Below are 19,780 nucleotides of genomic sequence, written 5' to 3' on the forward strand. Positions count from 1 at the left end.
ATATCCCGGAGTGGAGGTAGGAGATGAATGTTCATATTTTTTAACAATACATGTATGACTGCATATAGAGTTCTATAACATAATACATTGCTATATGTGTGGGGGGGGGCGGGGGAGGAAGCTGCATTGCAAAAGTATGCATTGTGAAAGTTAATTGCAATTTTGTTTGCATATCAGTTTGATAAGGGGAGGTTTGGAAAGTTTGTATTAGAATGTGAAATGAATGAATATGGATTTCATCTGTAAAACTTTGTACATTCATCTTTGATAAGGTCAAATCATGTGAAAATGCTAAATAAAATAATTTTTGTGACCATGAGTCAGCATTCAAATCCAATGCCCTATTTAGCCAAGTGTTTGAGAAATGCCTTTATTTTATTACCAATTTTTTTTTATTATTTTTTAAACAAAAGATGAAAATCCTTACTTTCCAAGGGCAAAACATTCCAGCTGAATGGATGTGCCTTTTGCTGCCTGCATAGTTTCTGGAAAACGCACTTCAATCTTTGGCTCATATTCCCCCATCACACCTGTTGAATACCAAAACAGCTTGCAATCCAGTTGCGCTTCAGACTTACTACAACAAAATAGCAGCATTAAAAAACAACAACAAAAAACGGTGGCTTTACTTGTTCCCATGGAAACTAATAAGTGTCTTTCCAGTGAAAGTGGGCCACTATGGAGAATTTCATCATTCTACAATGACTAATGTGAATTCCATAAATCAACTCACAACAGTGAGCTCCCCTTGACCTCTTGATCCAGATTATGAAATGAGGCCCAGCCTTGGTAATTGCCAGAAAGCACATTGCATTCTGTTCCAATTCATAAAATAAATACATAAATAAATGAATCTAGTTCTAAAGTCTTGCCAATCAGTCAGAATAGAAAAACCATTCAAAAAATATCCTGCCAAACATTAAGAGTTTAATTTCCCTGCCAAATGCTTTTCTGACTTAATTTTGAAGAAGCCAGAGTTGAATATACTGATTGATGTTTATAGGAACTGAAGTGAAACCATTCTTATAATAAGCCTAACATAGAAACATGTTTGGAGAGCACAAGGTTGGGAGAAAGGTATTATGTAGCATGAATTCAAGCAGATATAGTCATAGTTATACAATAGACCATCAAGGGTAAAACAAAATTTTTAATGATCTTTAGCATGCTAAGCAACTTTAAGGGTACTATATTGAAATGGCTGCCATGAGGGCAAAGCCCTTCACAAAATTGGGCACAACCCAGTCAAATGTATTTAATGTCAATTTTAACTAATTAAATGATGTACAGTAATTCATAAAATGCAGGCATAGACCTTTAAATTAATTAGGTTCCTTCTCAACACCCATTCTGATTACAATTCTACTAATACATTTATTTCCTCCTTCCAGCTGTAAAATAAATTTATTACCTGTCCCCCATCTATTAGTAAATGTGTTTTCCTCAACTACAATAACTTACATTAAATTAAATTTACAAACTGATTCCCTAATCCAGCCTCTATCACCTTTACAATGAATTTTAGAATTGATTTTCCAATTGATGTCCACCCCAATCCCAGATAACTCTAAGACATTTGAAGGAGAAGTGGGTTATCCTAGTAAAAGGGGCCAATGAAAGCATGTCAGCAGGAATTTCTTCGCTGTTCTGGCCAAAGCATGAAAAAGAGACATACAGTCAGGCCTACACATCCCCAAACTTTCCCCTGTCCTCTAGCTAAGACAGGCATACACATAGTCCCAGTTCTCCTTCTCTGAGACACATCTGCTCTTCCCAGTGAAGGGGATGACAATCCCTTCATTTCTGTGGCTCTTGGCAGCAATAACACAGTATTTTATTTGTTGTGGCTTTGAGAAACAGGCCTCATGTTTTTGTCTCCCTGGCTATTCTAGTGAAAGAAAACAGAATTGCTTCATTTGCCCTGCCATTTTTATTCCCATACACTAGGAAGAAGGAAAACTCTGGCTTCCAACAAAGGCAGCCTCTTTGAGACTTTGCATGGAAGATATGAAGCCTATGGGCCTTGCTGGGGTTTAGTGAGGGACAGACCCACACATAGGGGGCTGGAAAAAGGCACTGTTGAGTGGGCCGTGCATAGGAACCTTTAGGAACTACACTGATGACTCTACTTACACAAATGATTTGGCCACTAGGGAGCAAATATTACAGACAAATACCATCTGTTGTTTCCTGAAGCAAATATCTACTGGGGGAAAGTAAATAATTGAGTGCTGGGCCTGGAGATGTTAATGTGAATATTATCCATCTAACAACATAATCTCTAATTTAAAGGATTCCACAATGTTTCTCACCTATATATCTCATTATGGATATAGCAACCATTCCAAGTTCTCTGTGTTATTTTATTTCTGTAGTATGAGTATGAAATGCTCTGCATTTTTGTTGCTATTTCATCAAAACATTTTGTGTACTCTGCTTAGGTCCATGGCTTGGAGGAAGCAATCTCATTTGTTAATGGATTTCTGAACTATGTATTTTCAATTGTGAACATTTAATTAAAAAGTTTCCTTCAGAAAAGAGCCTTCTTGCTTCAGCGCCTAAGCTGGATTAGATCTAGTTTGATGCATCTTACATCCAAACAACAAATGCCTGTCACATCTGAATTTGAAGATTCTTGAAATAATTCAGTGAATATGGGAATTAAGATTTGGTTTAGTCTACTCTTTTCCATTGCAATGAATTTGGGTTATGTGGCATGTTTTGTTTGCAGGACAGTTTAAACATGATAGAACAGAGTTTCAAGGCTTCTATCTAGGATACAGTTAAATGACCTAGTCTTTTGTTGGTGGCATTGACTGCCAGCCATTCAGAGCTATTTTAAACTGATGGTTTGGAGCCATTTCTACAAACATATCTACAGAATAGGGCCATATCCACAGAAATATCCCAATATCTACAAAAAATGGCTCCTGTCAATTGTACTTCTATAGGCACTCTGGGTGCCATCTCCAAGTAACATTAGATGGGGACCTATGAGAACAAGGACCTTTTTATTTGTGGGATCTCCCCCTTCTGAATGCCCTCCCTATAAGACAAGTATGGTGCTAATGTTGATCCTTTCATCTAAACTAAGACTTTCCTCTTCACCCAAAGTAGGTAGGTAGGTAGGTATGTAGGTACAGTTAGTTTTGATTTTAAGTGCCCATTATAGTAGGATCTCTCTCTCTCTCTCTTCCTATGTTGTTAATAAATGTGTTTCTATTTTGATGTTTTATTGTTTATTATTTTGATCACCTGTAAAGTACCCAGAGAACTCTGGCTATTGGGTTGAAATAGCAGTAGTAATGGCAACAACAACAATATTCCCCCTTCCCCCAGGATAGGGACTAGCAGTCTAACAGATCTGAGTTGGGATTCCCCTTGATGAGGCACATTGCATCATGGAGGCAACACAATTTTCCTTACCAAGGTAATGGGATTTACCTCAGGAGTCACCTGATATAACTTGAAGCCTTTACCAGTAGTTCTAATGGGTGGAGGAAGCTTCTGCCTATCTTATTAGAATTACTGGAGGGCATTGGAACTGCTGGAGGAAACATCAGAAGAGGGGAAGCAAGTAGGCAAAGCAGATACTCACATTTTGGAACAGGGAAATCAGTAGAGTGGTCCAGTCAAACCTCCATTAAACTGGATCACTTCACAGACTTACTCTTTAACAGAGGATTCCTAGCATATTCTCCCGACATATTTTCCAACTTATTTGGAAGAATAAATGGCACCATATAACTGAAGCCAGTTTTGAAGTGTGTTCATCTACCGTTCATAAATCTATAATGGGATATGAGAATGACCTTGGGAGACAGGAGGAAGATCTGCAGCCTAGACAACCATCATGTAAAAGGTGTCTCAGCTCACAGAAGGAAAGAGGGAGTGGAATGCATTTCAGAGGGGACCCTCCCTAATTTTCTGGAAAGTAAAAGTAAGGGAGGGGAGAAGCACCTTCAGACTTACAAGGTTCTATTACTGTAACCTTACAATAAAAGTAGTGTTAGTACTCATGGTTTGTGCTTCTTGTCTGGACTACCTTGAAAAGCTGACAATATCATCCTTTACACATTCACTCAATTCCTTCATTTTATCAACAAAAGTTAGAAATGAAGCAAAGACTCCAAGAATCCTTAAATTAAATGAGTAATGCAAATCTACCTACTTTCCTGCAGAGATTGGGTGCCATTTCAGAATAAATGTAATAAATTAGGATTATATTAAAACAAAACAACAAAAACAAAAACGTACCATCACTACGAAGCACAAGTGGCGTGGGTGGCCCCTGCACACTTCGTTTTATTTCTTTGTTTGATACAACACAAGTGTAGATGCCCACATCAGAAGCTTCCACTTTGGCAATATATAAATTTCCTGTCTCTTGCGAGACAAACCGACGATCATCTTCCTGAACATATAAGGGGCTATTGTTGAAAATCCAAGCGTATGATAAATCTGGAAAACATCAAATGCTTATTGCATATATTTTCCTAACAAAGTTGGGAAAGTTAGCATGTTTAGAACATCTTTTAATTAATTGTCTACATTTGCTTTGATTTTGATTAAATAAAACAGGATATATCAGTAAATATAGGACACAATGTTACAGTGTGTGTGTGTGTGTGTGTGTGTGTGTGTTTTAATGTAGACACCTCTTTCCATTTTTATCCTGGAGTGACTGCAGATACAATAGTGCTTACTTTAAATAATAATATACCAAATGCTATTATATAAAAGACAAAATCATTTTTAAAACATTTGCCTCTATGATGAGAAGCAATTGGAATGCACAAATAGATTCAGTACTGTTAAAGTATTAAATCACAGAGGTTATGATGATTTGGAATTCAACTTGTAACATTTCAGCCCTCACAGATCACAGCCCTCAATGTCAGCTTCAAAGCAATTCCTGCATAAATATTTTCAACCGTGGAGACTTTTCACCCTGGAGACTGCATGTGATCCAGGATAACAGGCTCAGTCCTATGCACCAATGTTGGGACTAGCCTGACAAAAGAGAAAAGGGAAGACCTCGTCTGTTCTTGCTTTTACTGTTTTCCTTCTTCAGTTCCTTATTTAGACAAGATTGTGGGATCATCACAATAATATGATAATATTAGACAGACATGCTTTCCAAAGTTCATTGATAATTATAAGTAAAAACTACTTTAGAATTAGGTTAAAGGAAATGCAAGCCTGTGTGATCCTAACACTATTAATTTATTTTAATTTTGTCTTCAGAGAGCCAGGAGTGATTTATTTTAATGATTCAAAGATAAAAGGTGACATCTGAAGATGGCAATCTTTCTCACTTTTGACTTGGCTGAAAAAAGTAGTAGAGGCTGAAAGCAAAGCAAACCCTTAAAACTCAACCAGTTTATTTATTTATTTGATTGATTGATTTCTATCCTGTATTTTCTCTAGCAACTCAAGAAAGCATACATAGCTGTCATTCCTCCAATTTTCCTATAAATACAATCCTGTATTGAGTGATAATAACTCAACTGGCCGAAGTCACCCACTGACTTTCCATGTTTAGGGTGGAATAGGCCCATTTCTGGATAGCTCATTGCCTACACAACCATCATAACTTCGCACAGTCTTCCACTTCACAACCCATCCATACTTGATAGCTATTTTGTCAGGTTATTTTTAAACATAGGTTTAGCACTCTTCTGAAAAGCAGTAAACCCATGTTCAAACATACCCCAAGCAAGAGCTGACAAGCACAGAGATTGCACCAGGAAATGATATAAAGAACACCAGCTTTTTCTTTCTTATTTCACCTTATAGCCTCTCACAGCCACAGTTAGTCGGATGCTATTTGGGCTTACAGTCTTGATGGACATGGGAAGACCCTGATTTTACAAATGGACTCTCCCACTGACCAAGGAAGAATGGCTCTGGAGGTTAGTGTACAGTCTGGAGAGCAGGGGGGTGGCATATCTGCAGCAGCCTACAGTGGTCAGTAGGTGCTGGCTGACCCCAGCCCTGTGGGATCCTATTAGTGTAATATTGACCAAAGCTCATGAAGGTCATCAGATTGCATTCACAAAAAAATTGTTGTGGCTTGTTGCCTGCTTAAAAAGAAAAGTCCATTTTAGAGCCAAAATTGATGCTAAGCTTCCTCAAATATAGGTTGGGGATTAGTTGAGGCTATGAGGTGAAACAGGAAAAAAAAAGCTGGTTATTCTTTATGTCATTTCATGGTGCAATCCCCCTCTATGCTTGCCAGCTGTTGCTTGGGGCATGTTTGAACATGGGTTTACTGCTTTTCAGAAGAACTAGTTTGATGTAGTGCTTAAAGGCGCTGGACTGGAAGCTGATAGGGCCATGAGTACCATTCCTGTCTTAGGCACAAAATCCATCTGGGTGACTTTGGGGCAGTCACTCCCTATTAGCCCTAGGAAGAAAGCAAGGGCAAAGCATTTCTGAAATTCTTGCAAAGAAAACTGCAGGGACTTCTTCATTTAGTTGCCAGGAGTCAAGAGTGACTGAAAGGCACACAAAAGCAAAAAATCCTGAATGTGTAGCGGGGGGAAGGGGAGGTAGACAGTTCGTGCTGTGTAAGTGGGGAGAAGTACCAAGTATGTTTTCCAAGTTAATCAGAAAAAGCTTTGGCAGGGGGAGAGGAGGTGAAGACTCTGCAGAAAATAGCATACATGGTTAATACATAAGGCCAGCATGACTAAAACTCTTGTATTGGCTAAAGCTTCTAATTTCCCCCTTGGATTTGTCCCCCTGATTTTAACTGATGATTTTATTTTGTCCTGGAGTAGGACTTTGCATGAGAAATTGAAATGCTACCATTTCTCACCTGATGCAACTCTGATGATTAGAAAGGAGTACATCTTGGCAGCCCTTAAAAACAGCATGCCCTGGATTAGCAAAGCTGATTAGATCTGACTGCTCTATCTAAATATGGGTTCATGGGTAGTTTTTTGAAGCCAGGGTGATACTTAAGCAAATGTACAGTTTCTAAATTCAGAAGAGTTCTAACTTTGACAAGATTTAATGCCTTTCCAACAGCTGCTCTTACAGGAAAATTTCAGGATTTTCGATTCAAACAAAAACTTTGTCTCTGTGGTGAAGAAATTAGTGAAACATTAAGATGTATTTTGTTATATTGTCCTTATTACAAAGATGTCCAGCCGCAGATAATAATTCTCCATCTCAGATTTCCAGGCCACCTGTATTCATTCTATTTACAATAATTATTGTCTAACTAACCTGATTTTATTTCCTGAATGTGGCTAAGTTTTGCTGTACCATGTGTAAATATGTAACGCATTGATCACGTCAGTTTCATAATTAATTTTATTACTATTTTATTTACTTTCTCAGAAATTGTCATCTTTTTTAAAAAAATTGGTCAATGACCATAATAAACCTTATTTATTAATTGATTCATTAATACTGCAAAAAACTCCAAAACAGCCTCCAAAACATGTTACCTTCAAAATTGTTACCTTTAAAATAAGAAAATGTGTGATTAAGGGGTCACATAGTGGGTTCACTGTCTAAACTGATTTCTCTTTCTCTTTCTCTTTCAGTCACTTGGTAGCTCTATCCAAACATTCAGTAAAAATAAGTTATCATCTTTTGCCCTTCCCCACTGCTTAGTCAGTAGAAACTATATTGGTATAAAATGGACTGTCCCCACCGCTGATCCTATCCTTCCTCTATTACCTTTGTTTCAGGTCACTGCAGTCACCTAATTTCCCTCTAAAGTGATGGGCAAAAAAGCCCAACAGATTTTAGGTGCCTTGAGGCTGCCCTTGGATGATGTCGGAATATGGGGAAAACTTACTTTAAAGCCAGTATAGCTAAGAATGACTTCAGTGTGTTTCAATTTGCTGGGGATAAGATGAAGGCATAGGAACACAGTAGAAAAGGAAACATTATCAGAGTAGGTGCAAGTAGGGAAAGGCCATACATGGGCAGCCCCAATAAACCTCACCACTCAGATGAAGTCCATGTCCACAGGACATTCACATATATGTAGAGTGGACATTTGCAGATAGAAAAGTATGTTCTGACTTCCACTCTGTCTCATCATGGTTGTTTGTACATGCAGGAACTAATGCATGTTCAATTATATGCCCAAAGCCAGTTTTTGTTAAATTAATAGATTTCCTGTGGATTCTGATATTGTCTGAGCAACGTTGTATGGTGTCAGGTACTCATACAGCTAATATGAGATACAAATAGGCTGTTTTGTTTTGTTTCCAAATCTATTTTTATATAGGCATTTTATGTAGATTTGCACTATGCTTTTTTCCTAAACATTATCAACGATGCCTTGAGTTCTGCCCCGCTGCTTACAGAATTAACATATTACCTCATTGGTGCTGTACCAGAAGGACATTAAACCAGCACTGATGGAAGTGAGCTACAAGAGTGGCCACAGACATCTATTTCATTCAGTGTTTCCTTTAGAATGGACCCATACACACACACACACACACACACACACGCATACATATTTGGATTATGCACTGACATGTTTTGAGGACCAACTAACCTTTATGCTAACTTTTTTTGTGGATCTCTCCCCTTCCCACCTGACATGGCTGTCTCCTTTAGGTGCTGGTACCTCATTTCCCTGCTGCTCTGATCTGTGTGACTGACTGCCCTTCTGTTTTGTGGTTTCTTCTCACCTTCTGTCACATTTTTCCTTCTTGTTGCCTGGAATTTGACAGCTGATGGTGGATCTCTCTCTATCATGCTCCAGCAGTGGCAAGAGTGGCATGGAAATTATTATTTTTTAAAATAAAGCGCAGTAAATCAGAAGTTTTGAAATCTAGCAGTTTAGCATCCCTTAATTAAATGTATAATTCATGAGTTTAGAACTTTCTGCCAACAGATTCATTTCCAAATGTTGCCTCCTTTCTTCACCCTGAAACTCCTTGCCATCCTCAATGCCATTTTACAAACATTATTTATGTTTTCAGTTGCAAAACCCATGGGATGATAATGACTCTCTAAACAGCAGTACTTTCTGAGGAACTTTATGCTGACTTCCTATAATATTATGTGACTATAATTAGAAACAGCAAGTCACTTGGGACCTATCAAAGATATTTTCCTTTTGAAAACCTTTCCCTCTCTCTCTAGAAAAGCTCGCATAATACAGTTAATACAGATTTAGCAATAGGAGGTTTGTGAAATCATAACTGCAGTATTTTGGCCGGGAGATGTGCCTAACATTCAAAGCATGGCTTCTCAAAAATGCAAGCAGTGAAGTAAGCAAACAAGCAGGGAGAGCAAACATGAATTTGGCAAGAGAATTAAAAAAGGCAGAAGAGATAGAAGAATCAAGAGGGAGAGAGACTGATGTTCACTGCTTATAATTGACTGCTAATGTCTGCCAATAGTTTCCTGAGTGATGTTGATAGGTTTCCTGAATGATTGCCCACTATATCTGATAGGAGCATTGCTCTTGCTGACCTAGTTGGGACAATTCAAGGGGGCCTATAAGGAATCCAGTTTCAAGAGAGCAAGTTCACAGGAACAAACAGGAGTTCAGCAGGGGAGGTCAAGAGGCAGGCACTTTTTCTTCTCTGCCTTCTTCTTTCAGTCCACACTAGTACTCACCCAGAGAGGCAGCTTCTGAGTGCTTGAGACCATAACAAGCAAACAAGGAAGATTTAGCTAGTGGACCTGGCAAAGAAAGCTCCAAGTAACATGGATAGTGAAGGAGGCTTCACTGTGACTTGCAAAGTGTATGAAGCTGAAGAGGACCCGAACTATACCTGCTGCAAGTTCAAACTTGTTTCCTTCTTGGGGAGAAAGTGAAGGGACTTGAAGAGAGAGTTGCTACACTGAAATTCATCAGGGAAGATGAAAAACAAGAACAGTTGAATCTTTCTAGGAAGCATAGAGAAGTGAAGAAAACACCAAAGAACAGGGGAGAAAAAGCCCTTTGGCAGAGGCAAACACATGGATGAATATCCCTTCACCCCATCAAAAACAAAACAAAACAAAAACCAAGAACAGGAAGCACTCAGTACCAGTGGAATTCAGGAACTGGTATCAGGTTTTTCCTCTAGAGGACAATCAACTGCTACCTGAATAAACCATGCCATTGAACTAGGTTTTTCAAACTGGGTTTGGCTAAACCTCAATGGTTTTTAAGAGACTAAGGTCAAAGGAAAAAAAAAAAGGTTCATCTGAATGTAGCCAATTTTCTATCACAAGAGTTTACTTCTTGATCTGAGATTCTGGGTTTTCTTTTTTAACTAGCAGGTTCCATAGCCTGAAAAAAAATGGAGAACCCCTGCCACATAACATTGTAGAAGATACTTGAGTTCCCATGAATCAAAGAAATCCAAGAGCCACTCAGAGAAAGAGGCATGTTGTTGTAGTGTGAGAGTTGTAATTAAGTGGCACCAAGGCTGCTGTATGCAGACCCAATATGACAATGTGGGAAGTGTGTTGTCTTCCAGAAACACTTATCTGAAGCATTTTATGTGACATAAAGGCTACCAAGACTATTCAAAACTATGGACAATTATCCTTTCCTCTTGATCCAAGTGAGGATTGACCAAATAACATATCCAACAATAACATGACCAAATGAGGCCTTGAAAGAATCTCTGGGGATTACAAGACATTAGAAAGGATAGTGAAGCAACTGGGACCATAGACAGCATTTTTTTTCATCAGTGCTTTCAGCTGAGGATTATTGCAGAAAAAGAGAAATCAGGATGTTGGTGGTCAAAAACTGTCACGCAAATGGCATTATTGTGAAGGATTTGGATTTTTGGTAGCCTATGCTACCTTCACAAAGGACTCTTAGGAAAAAATGCAATATTTATTTATTTGTTTGTTTGTTTGTTTGTTCGGCTTGTATGCCGCCCATCTCCCCCACGGGTGACTCTGGGCGGCTCACAATAAAAACGAAGAAATACAATTCTCTCCAAGATGGCTAAAAACTATAAATAATTTAAAAACATATTAAAATACCGTAAAAAACCTCCTCTAATTTTGGCCCTATAAAAATCTGTAAGATGCTGGGGGGGGGGAACCCATCATCCCACCAGCCATCTCCACAGGTGCGAGCCCTCCTCTGGCCCCCAGGCCTTCTGGCAAAGCCAGGATTTAATACCTTTCCTGAAGGCCATGAGGGAGGGGGCACACCAGATCTCAGGAGGCAGGATGTTCCATAGGGCGGGCGCTACAGCAGAAAAGGCTCTCTGCCTAGACCCCACCAATTGAAATTCCCTGACCGGTGGGGTCTGCAACCTGCCCCTTCTGCTGGACCGAGTGGGACGGGCTGAAGTGACCAGGGCAAGGCGGTTCCTCAGATAACCTGGTCCCGTGCCATGAAGGGCTTTAAAGGTGATAACCAACACCTTGAATTGGACCCGGAAACAAACTGGTAACCAATGCAGCACGCGCAACAGCGGTGTTATATGTGCCCTCCTAGGGGCATTAAGAACTGTCCGCGCCGCCGCATTCTGCACCAGCTGTAGCTTCCGGATACTCTTCAAGGGTAGCCCCATGTAAAGCGCATTACAGTAGTCCAACCCAGAGGTGACCAGGGCATGAGTGACCGTGCGGAGGTCCCCCTGATCCAGGAAGGGGCGCAACTGCCGCACGACACGAAGTCGTGCAAAGGCCCTCCTGGCCACGACTGCCACCTGCTCTTCGAACAGGAGTCGTGAGTCCAGGAGAACCCCCAAATTACGCACCGGGTCTGTCTGGGGTAGTGCAACCCCGTCAAGAACCAAAGATGACAAAGTCCTAGATCTTGAGGCTCCCCGTATCCACAGCCACTCCGTCTTACCAGGGTTCAGCTGAAGCCTGTTGTCCCCCATCCAGGCCCCCACAGCCTCCAGGCACCGCGAAAGGGTAGTCACAGCATCACTTAAGGCACCAGGGATGGAGATGTATAGTTGGGTACATACTGATGATATTTCATTCCATGGCGCCAGATGATCTCACCCAGCGGCTTCATGTAAATATTAAATAGGAGCGGTGAAAGCACTGACCCCTGTGGCACCCCACACAGTAGGGGCCGGGGGCTGGACTTCTCGCTCCCTATCAACACCGATTGGGTTCGGCCTTGGAGAAAGGAGCTGAACCAGCACAGCATTGTGCCACCCAACCCCAACTCCTGCAGCCGACCCAAAAGGATACCATGGTCGATGGTATCGAAAGCCGCCGAGAGGACAAGAAGAGCAAGGATGGATGCACTACCCCCATTCCGTTCTCGCCAGAGATCATCTAAAAGTGCGACCAATGCTGTTTCTGTCCCATAACCAGGCCTGAATCCTGACTGATAGGGGTCCAGATAATCCATTTCCTCCAGGATCCTCTGAAGCTGCCGCACGACCACCTTTTCTACCACCTTCCCTAAAAAGGGGAGATGGGAGACTGGACGAAAATTGTCCAGGAAGGTGGGGTCTAGCGATGGTTTCTTGAGGAGAGGGCGGACCAAAGCCTCTTTGAAAGGCTTCGGGGACACCCCCTCCTGCAAGGATGAATTAACCACCACCAGGACCCACCCTAGGGTCACCTCCTTGGTGGATCTAACCAACCAGGAGGGACACGGATCTAAATCACAGGTGGTCGCGCTGACAGCCCCGAGGACCCTGTCCACTTCCTCAGGGACAACAGGATCAAACCGCTCCCAGATAACTGGGCAAGAACGCTCCCCGGTCAACTCTTCTGGACCTACTCCACGCTTGGCTTCCAACTGAGAACGGATCTGAGCAATTTTATCTATCAGGTGTTCAGCAAATTCCTCTGCACAACCCTGCAAGTAGTCCCCCGCCCCGCCTTTTCCCAGGAGGGCCCGGGTGACCCTAAACAGGGCTGCAGGGCGACACTCTGAGGATGCAATAAGAGTGGAGAAATATTGACGTTTCGCCAACCTTACCGCCACTAGGTAGGCCTTAATAGCCACTCTAACCTGTGTTCAGTCTGATTCGTCCCGGGTTTTCCGCCAGCGGCGCTCTAGCCATCTCTTAGCCCTTTTCAGCTCCCTCAACTCCTCCGTGAACCACGGGGAGCGCCGGGAGTGATGGGCCAAGAGAGGACGCACAGGCGCGATCCTGTCCAAGGCCCCAGCCGCCTCCTTATTCCAGGCTGTGGCCAGAGCCTCTGCTGGGCCGTGCAGCAAGGCCTCAGGAACAACCCCCAGCTCCCTTTGGAACCCATCCGGGTCCATCAGTCGCCGGGGGCGGACCGTTCGAATAGGTCCCGCCTCCCTGCGGAGGGGGGCAGCATAGGAGAATCCTGCCGCCACCAGGGAGTGATCTGACCATGACAGGGGGGATAATGTAAAATCCCCCACCAGATCATGCTGCCACTGCTCCGACAAGAAAACCATGTCTGGAGTGTGACCACTGTCCCGAGTCAGGCCATCGATGACCTGGGATAGGCCCATGGCTGCCATGGTAGCTATGAACTCCCGAGCCACCTCTGAGGCCAACCCCAGGGATGCAGATTAAAGTCCCCCAAGACCATAAGTCTGGGGAACTCCACTGCCAACCCCGAGATGGCCTCCAGCAGTTCAGGCAGGGAGGCTGCTATGCAGCAGGGAGGCTGGTATACCAGCAGCACTCCCAACTGATCCCGTGTGCCCAACCTCAGGAACAGGGTCTCACATCCAGCAACTTGTGGAGCAGGGCCCCTGAAGGCCAATAGGGATTCCCTGATGACTACTGCCACTCCCCCTCCCCTCCCCTTTATATTTAAAGATAAAAATATATCTTTAAAAAAATGGGAAGCGTTTGACAAGTATCTTGTTAGTTTCATCAGGAGGGTATTAAACTAGGAGGAAAGGAGGAGGGAGCAAAAATTCAGAACTGAATAGGCATCCAAGGATTGAGGCCAAGAAAACACAAAAGGAGAGGCAGGAACCCAGGATGTGAAATCAGAGTATTGTAGGACACAGCACAGACACCAGTAGTATCTGAGTGCTCAAAATTCAGATGTTTTTGTACCAATGCACACAGTATGGAAAATGAACAGGGAGATCCTAATTCAGGAAGACAAATATGATGTGATAGGTATCCCTGAAATTTGGTGGGATAATACTCATGATTGGCATAAAACACCAGAAGGCTACAATTTATTGAAAAGAATAGACCCAGTACTTGGGTATAAATAAAAGGAGAGAGAAATAAAAGTGATGACCTTGTGGGAGTTAATAAAGACCACCTGGATGAAGTATTTCTGCATCAGATAGCAGTCTTTCAAAGAGGTATGCAATAATGATAATGAGGGGTTTCAATTATCCTACATCTTTGGTAATCTAACTTGCCAGAATCTAAGGTCCAACAAATCCTCGCCTTCTCTTGCTGACTTTATTTATCAGAAGGTGAAAGAAGAAATAAGGGGGTCTGTTATCCTGGACTTAATCCTCAACAATAGGGAGAAATTGGTTGAAGAAGTGAAGGTAATTGTCACTTTGGGAAAAGTGATTATATTGTCCTTGAATTTGTGATATCCAGAGGAGGATGGAGGAGTGTCAGAACTTCATACTGGACTTTAAAATAGAAGATTTTAATCAACTCTAAGGGAAACTAAGTTGGATCCAATGATTTCAAATCCGTAAGGAGATGTGTCCAGGAAGGATGGGAGTTCATAAGAAATTAGATATTGAAAACACAATTGGAAACAGTTCCCCAAGAAGGAAAAACAGAAGAAATCTAAAGAGGTCAGTGTGGATTACACATAGGACTCTCTAAAATATCAAAGAGAAAAGGGAATAAGTATAGGGCTGGAAAATAATTGAAGAATACAAGACAGTGTTTAAAAATTGTAGGAAATCTGACAAAAACTGCTGAACCTCAGAATGAGCTGAAGCATGCAAGAGATACTGAGAATAACAAAAATAGATTCTTTAGGAATGTTAAAAATAAAAGGAAAACCTAGTGTATTGTCCCTTGCAAGGAGAAAGTGGTAAAACAGTAATGTATAATAATGAGAAGGCAAAACATCTTAACTGCTATAATCCATCTGTTTTCTCTCAGAAGAGAAATAGAGCTCTGGCTATCATGGTTATGGCACTAGGAGCAGGAGGGAGCCTAGGATAGGCAAAGAGAAGGTAGGAGTGAATTTAGGTAATTTACATACATGAAATTTGCAGGCATGACAATTATATCCCAAGGTTTTGAAGGATCTAGTGGAGAAGACTGCATAACTGCTGTCAGAATGTCTAGAAGTCCAATGAGAATTCCAAAAGACTGGAACAGAGTAAATGTCATTTCCATCTTCAAAATACGGAAGAAGGAGAACATGGAAACTACAGAGCCATCAACTTGGTGTCTATACTCACAATGCCTTTAAACAGATTATCAAGCAAGTTATCAAGTGGACTTCCCAGAGTGCAGGAGAAGAAGCAGTGGGTAGAAACTACCAGGAAATACTGTAGGTTCAGGCTAGATATCAGGAGGAAGTTTCTGACTGGAAAAGCTGTCAGTGAAACAAATTGCAACATGACATGATGACTTCTTTGCTAGGGATCTTCAAACAGAAGTTGGATGGTCATTTGTCAGTGATAACACAAGGGATCTTGCACTGATCAAGACCTTGGATTAGGTCTTAGCTCTAAGATTCTAAAATTATAAGGACTCTTGCTTTAATAAGTGAAAGCAGAAACTGATACCAGCAAAGCTAACTGAATCAGTTCTTCTCACACATTGCTTTTCAGGAGTCTTCCCTCCCCTAACCTGTACTAGCTAGTTACCCTTTTCAAATACTCCAGTCAGAGCCAGTGACTTTGGGCTCTTCTGTATTACACAGTAATTTTCAGTTTATCTGTTCTGTTCAAGGTTGTTTTTCATGCTAATTTTGATCTCATCAGACCATTTAAAGATTTTTGAAAGTAGATTCTTCAGAACAGAATCTTTGGTTTTGGTTCCTTTTGGAGCATGAAGCTGGTTTATAGGTTTCTTCTGAAACTGACAGAGCACAGAGGTCTCCATAAATTTCCATAGGCATGAAACCCATTTTCCACTCTAAAACAACTCATAGAGGCAAAAAAGCAAAACAAACAAACCAGCAATCCTGTTCATATATTCACATGTGGGCTACCTATCCACTCATTTTTAGAGTATTTAGTTGGTTTATATCTGCATTTTGTGAAATTACAGGCAAAGTGGGATTTTGGGAGCTCTTGGCTTTTTCTTTTTTTGAATAATTGAAGCAAGGCTTGGAAATAGTCCATCTTTCTAGAGCCAAATGTGGAGGGGTTTAGCTGTCCCCATTTTGGAAGTCATATTCAAAATAACCCATGTTTGCCAAATGTATTGAATAATTCACCTTATTGTATGAAAAATTGGGAACTTTAATTCAGTATGAAAACAAAATGTTATATTAATTAGAAAGCATCAGCTATGCAGTACAGTTAAAATTATGAAAAATTGCTTGCAATGGAGCAGTAAAAGAAGATGGAAACAGAGATAATTTTTTTATCCATTATTTGATAATTGTATATTAGAAGCATAATCCATCATAGTGTAAGTACAGTGGGGATATGTACATAGATCATAATAGGCTGCCATAAAATTCTATTTTCCCTTTCTTATTCAGTGTATCCAAGGCCATGATAAGCTGCTGAAAGTCTCCACTGCAGTCTTGATTATTGTATCTGTATGCAGCTTGCTCTAACTAGTTGTATTAAGTTATCATTACTTGGCACAGTGGATAGGATGGGATCAGAAGGGAAAGAAAACAGCATTTTCTTATATCCTACCATAAATCAAGAACTGGAGAGAATTATATTGATTCTGTGCTTTCATAAGTACTTAGTTAAAATTTGCCTATTTCTTTATAAACAGGATGGAAAAAAGCAGTGCGGTATGCCTTCACAATATGGAAATGACCATACTTACTGAGTTTGGTTCAGAAAGATGAAAATGTTGTTCAGTTCATGTTTTAAAAATAATAATAATAATAATTTAAAAAAAAAAACCTTACTCACATTTACAAATTTCACCATAACCACACAGATGGAAGAGAATGGAAAGGACAGATCCAGCCATTGCTATCATAAATCATAGGAGGTATGTTCATGCACTAAATTAGATTTTGTCCCAAAAACTTATACACATAAAAATTCATAGGACTTTCTACACATCTGTTCTTTGTGCTGGCAAATACTGAAGAACATAATATAAAATGCCTCATATTACCTCCATAGTGTGGTGGAGGTACACAGAATAGAACAACTCCTTGTCCTTCTCTGACTGATACAGTGCTTCTTGCTTTAGTTTCAAAGTTTTCAAGATCTTGAGGAGAGAGAGAGAGAGACAGACAGAGAGAGAGAGAGAGAGAGAGAGAGGGAGGGAGGGAGGGAGGGAGGGAGGGAGAGAAAGAAGTGTTAGATGTATCCATTTTGGAACCACAAAGCCAGTGTTGTTGTCCATGCTAAGATGACTCCAGCCTAAGTATAAGAACGGTGTGCTGTAATATTTTTCATCTTTTGCTTCTTGAGTTTTACTTTCTGAAAAGTTATTGTCTATTTAGAGGTGGCTGAACTGGATGGCAACAAATTACAACCTCACATAAATACACTGTGTACTCTCATAAATATGTATGGAGATTAGAGCCATGAATTTAAACAACAGGAAAACACATTTTCTATGTTTTAAAAGCATTTGATTGCATCTCTTCCTCTGCCACTGGTTCTGAAAACTCAATGGATTTTTCCACCAGATGTTTATTCTATAAAATGGTCATTCTGTGTGCCTAGGTTAGATATGCTAGTGACTCCTGTGAAATCTACTGAGTTAGGCTATGCTAACATATCACACCTGTTTTATTCCAGAAATCTATAATACAGGCACAAGATTATTCAGTTCATTGCTAAATGATGTCCATAGGTCCCCAAATTAAATAAAATATTTTTAAATTAAATTTTAAAATAGCTGGAGAGATAAAAAAAATCTCAAGAGAGTTCAACCAATATTTTTGCAGAAGATTTCATAGCAGATCACATGGAACACCAAGAGTCAACAGATGATGGGTTAGAACGCATGAGAATTCAGGGATGAAATTACCAAAATCTCATGAGATTTGATAATCTTGGCAATTTTAATTTGTCCAAAAAAAAATAAATAAGTGGGAGTGGCATTTGGCCATTATGAGATCACATGATGGAACCTGGTACTGAAAAGTTTGTTATGCTTTATCCTATCTTCAGTTTAGTCAATCAGACTAAAGTAAGGAATTTTTTTTTTAATGTAAACCAAGTTCTATATATTCTTAACACAATATTAGCCACATTTAATTTAATGGAATTTGCTTCTAATGTCAGCCAAAAAATATACCAAGATTGCATTGGAAGCAGAAATATATTTTTTGTTAGTAAGTAAAGTTATTTATTTATTTAGTTAGTTAGTTAGCTAGCTAGTTTATTGGATTTATAAGCCAACTAATCACAAAAGTAACTCCAGGTAGCATATAAAAAAGTTTAAAACACATCATAAACAAATAAAAAAGCAACTATAATGACAAAACAATAAAATGGTACATCAAGGAAATACAAAAAGATCAAAATATCAAAATCTAATTGGGTTCATAAATCACCCTGCCCCCAAGCCTGCTGGAAAGGCCAAGGTTTTAGAGCTTTCCTAAAAACAGGATTGAGGCTATTCTTAATCTATGACTTAGAATTTATATGCATATTACAAAATATTGTGAAATGGAATGTATTCTGTTCATTTTTACATTTTTAAGTTATGATAAATTATAACTGAGTCTTCACTCACATCTCAGCTGCTATCTTAATAAGAAACTTGTCTTTACACATCACTGAAATGTTATAAAGTTCACATTCAAAATCTTGTTCTAACTCCACATGGTTCTCAACTTTAGTCTTAAAGTAATGATTGAGTTTTGAATATCTCAGAATACCAAGCAACAAAATGAAAAGAGGAGAAGAAAAAGATTGGCTGAAATTGTTAATCCTTTAACAATTTGATTTAATTTAATTTAATTTAATTTCAATTTAATCATTCTTTTAAAATTTAATATGTAGAGGAGATGGCATATGACTAATTTGGACTGTACTTGTGCAGATTTCAGAAGTCACTTAGGATATGTTTCTTTGTCTCAGAAATCCTATGGGTAGTTGTAGAGTCAACCTTGACTTTTGGTGACTCCATGAATACATCTATGCAGGGTTGTTTCGTTTTGGCAAAAGAATGATAGTAGTTTGCCATTTCCTTCTTCTGGGATATATTTTCAACTTCTTAATCTAGCTTATGTTCTTAGTATTCTCCGGTCATTTCCCACTGAAATACTAACCAGGTTTGATACTGCTTTAAAAGCCTGATAACTGACATTCCCCCGTGATGGCTTTCCTTCAGATTTCATTGAAGTGTGGGAAATCAGGGAAGTCTTTGAAAGGATTACCTTATGATTCTACACATACACCAAAGCTGTAAATGCAAGAACACCATACTCCATTAAATATTCCCACCTGCCAAAAAACCTAATTTGAAACAAAATCTTAAACAAATTCTTTTTCATCAAATTGAATGAAGACTGGTACAAAAGACAAAACAATTTCTTTGCCCAGCAATAGATCTAGGAGCAGCACTAGACCTAAATGCAATCTGAAAGCTGCCCAGTATCAAGCTGAACCTAATATCCACCCGTCTGTCTGTCTGTCCATCCATCCATCCATCCATCCATCCATCCATCCATCCATCCATCCATCCACCCAAATGTATATTGCTGCCTATCTGAAATACATAACTCTGGACAACAAACAATACATACAAAAACAATAAAAACCCATAACCCATGAAAA

General features: G+C 39.9%; 1 protein-coding gene across 1 annotated transcript in view; it reads right to left on the minus strand.

Annotated features, from left to right (window-relative positions):
• Nucleotides 1–19,780, minus strand: part of LOC103061671 (contactin-6) — a 160,066-nt gene that overhangs the window by 92,079 nt on the left and 48,207 nt on the right. The window contains exons 3-5 of the mRNA XM_088134694.1: nt 17,157–17,252; nt 4,258–4,461; nt 428–530 (exon numbers count right to left, since the gene is read on the minus strand). Coding sequence (XP_087990820.1) covers nt 428–530; nt 4,258–4,461; nt 17,157–17,252 — 403 coding nt within the window. The remainder of the gene's footprint in view (nt 1–427; nt 531–4,257; nt 4,462–17,156; nt 17,253–19,780) is intronic.

This window comes from Python bivittatus, unplaced genomic scaffold (genome assembly GCF_059951505.1).
Source record: "Python bivittatus isolate LINGU-HERP-01145 unplaced genomic scaffold, Pbiv_v1 ctg000080_np1212, whole genome shotgun sequence".
NCBI lineage: Eukaryota > Metazoa > Chordata > Lepidosauria > Squamata > Pythonidae > Python > Python bivittatus.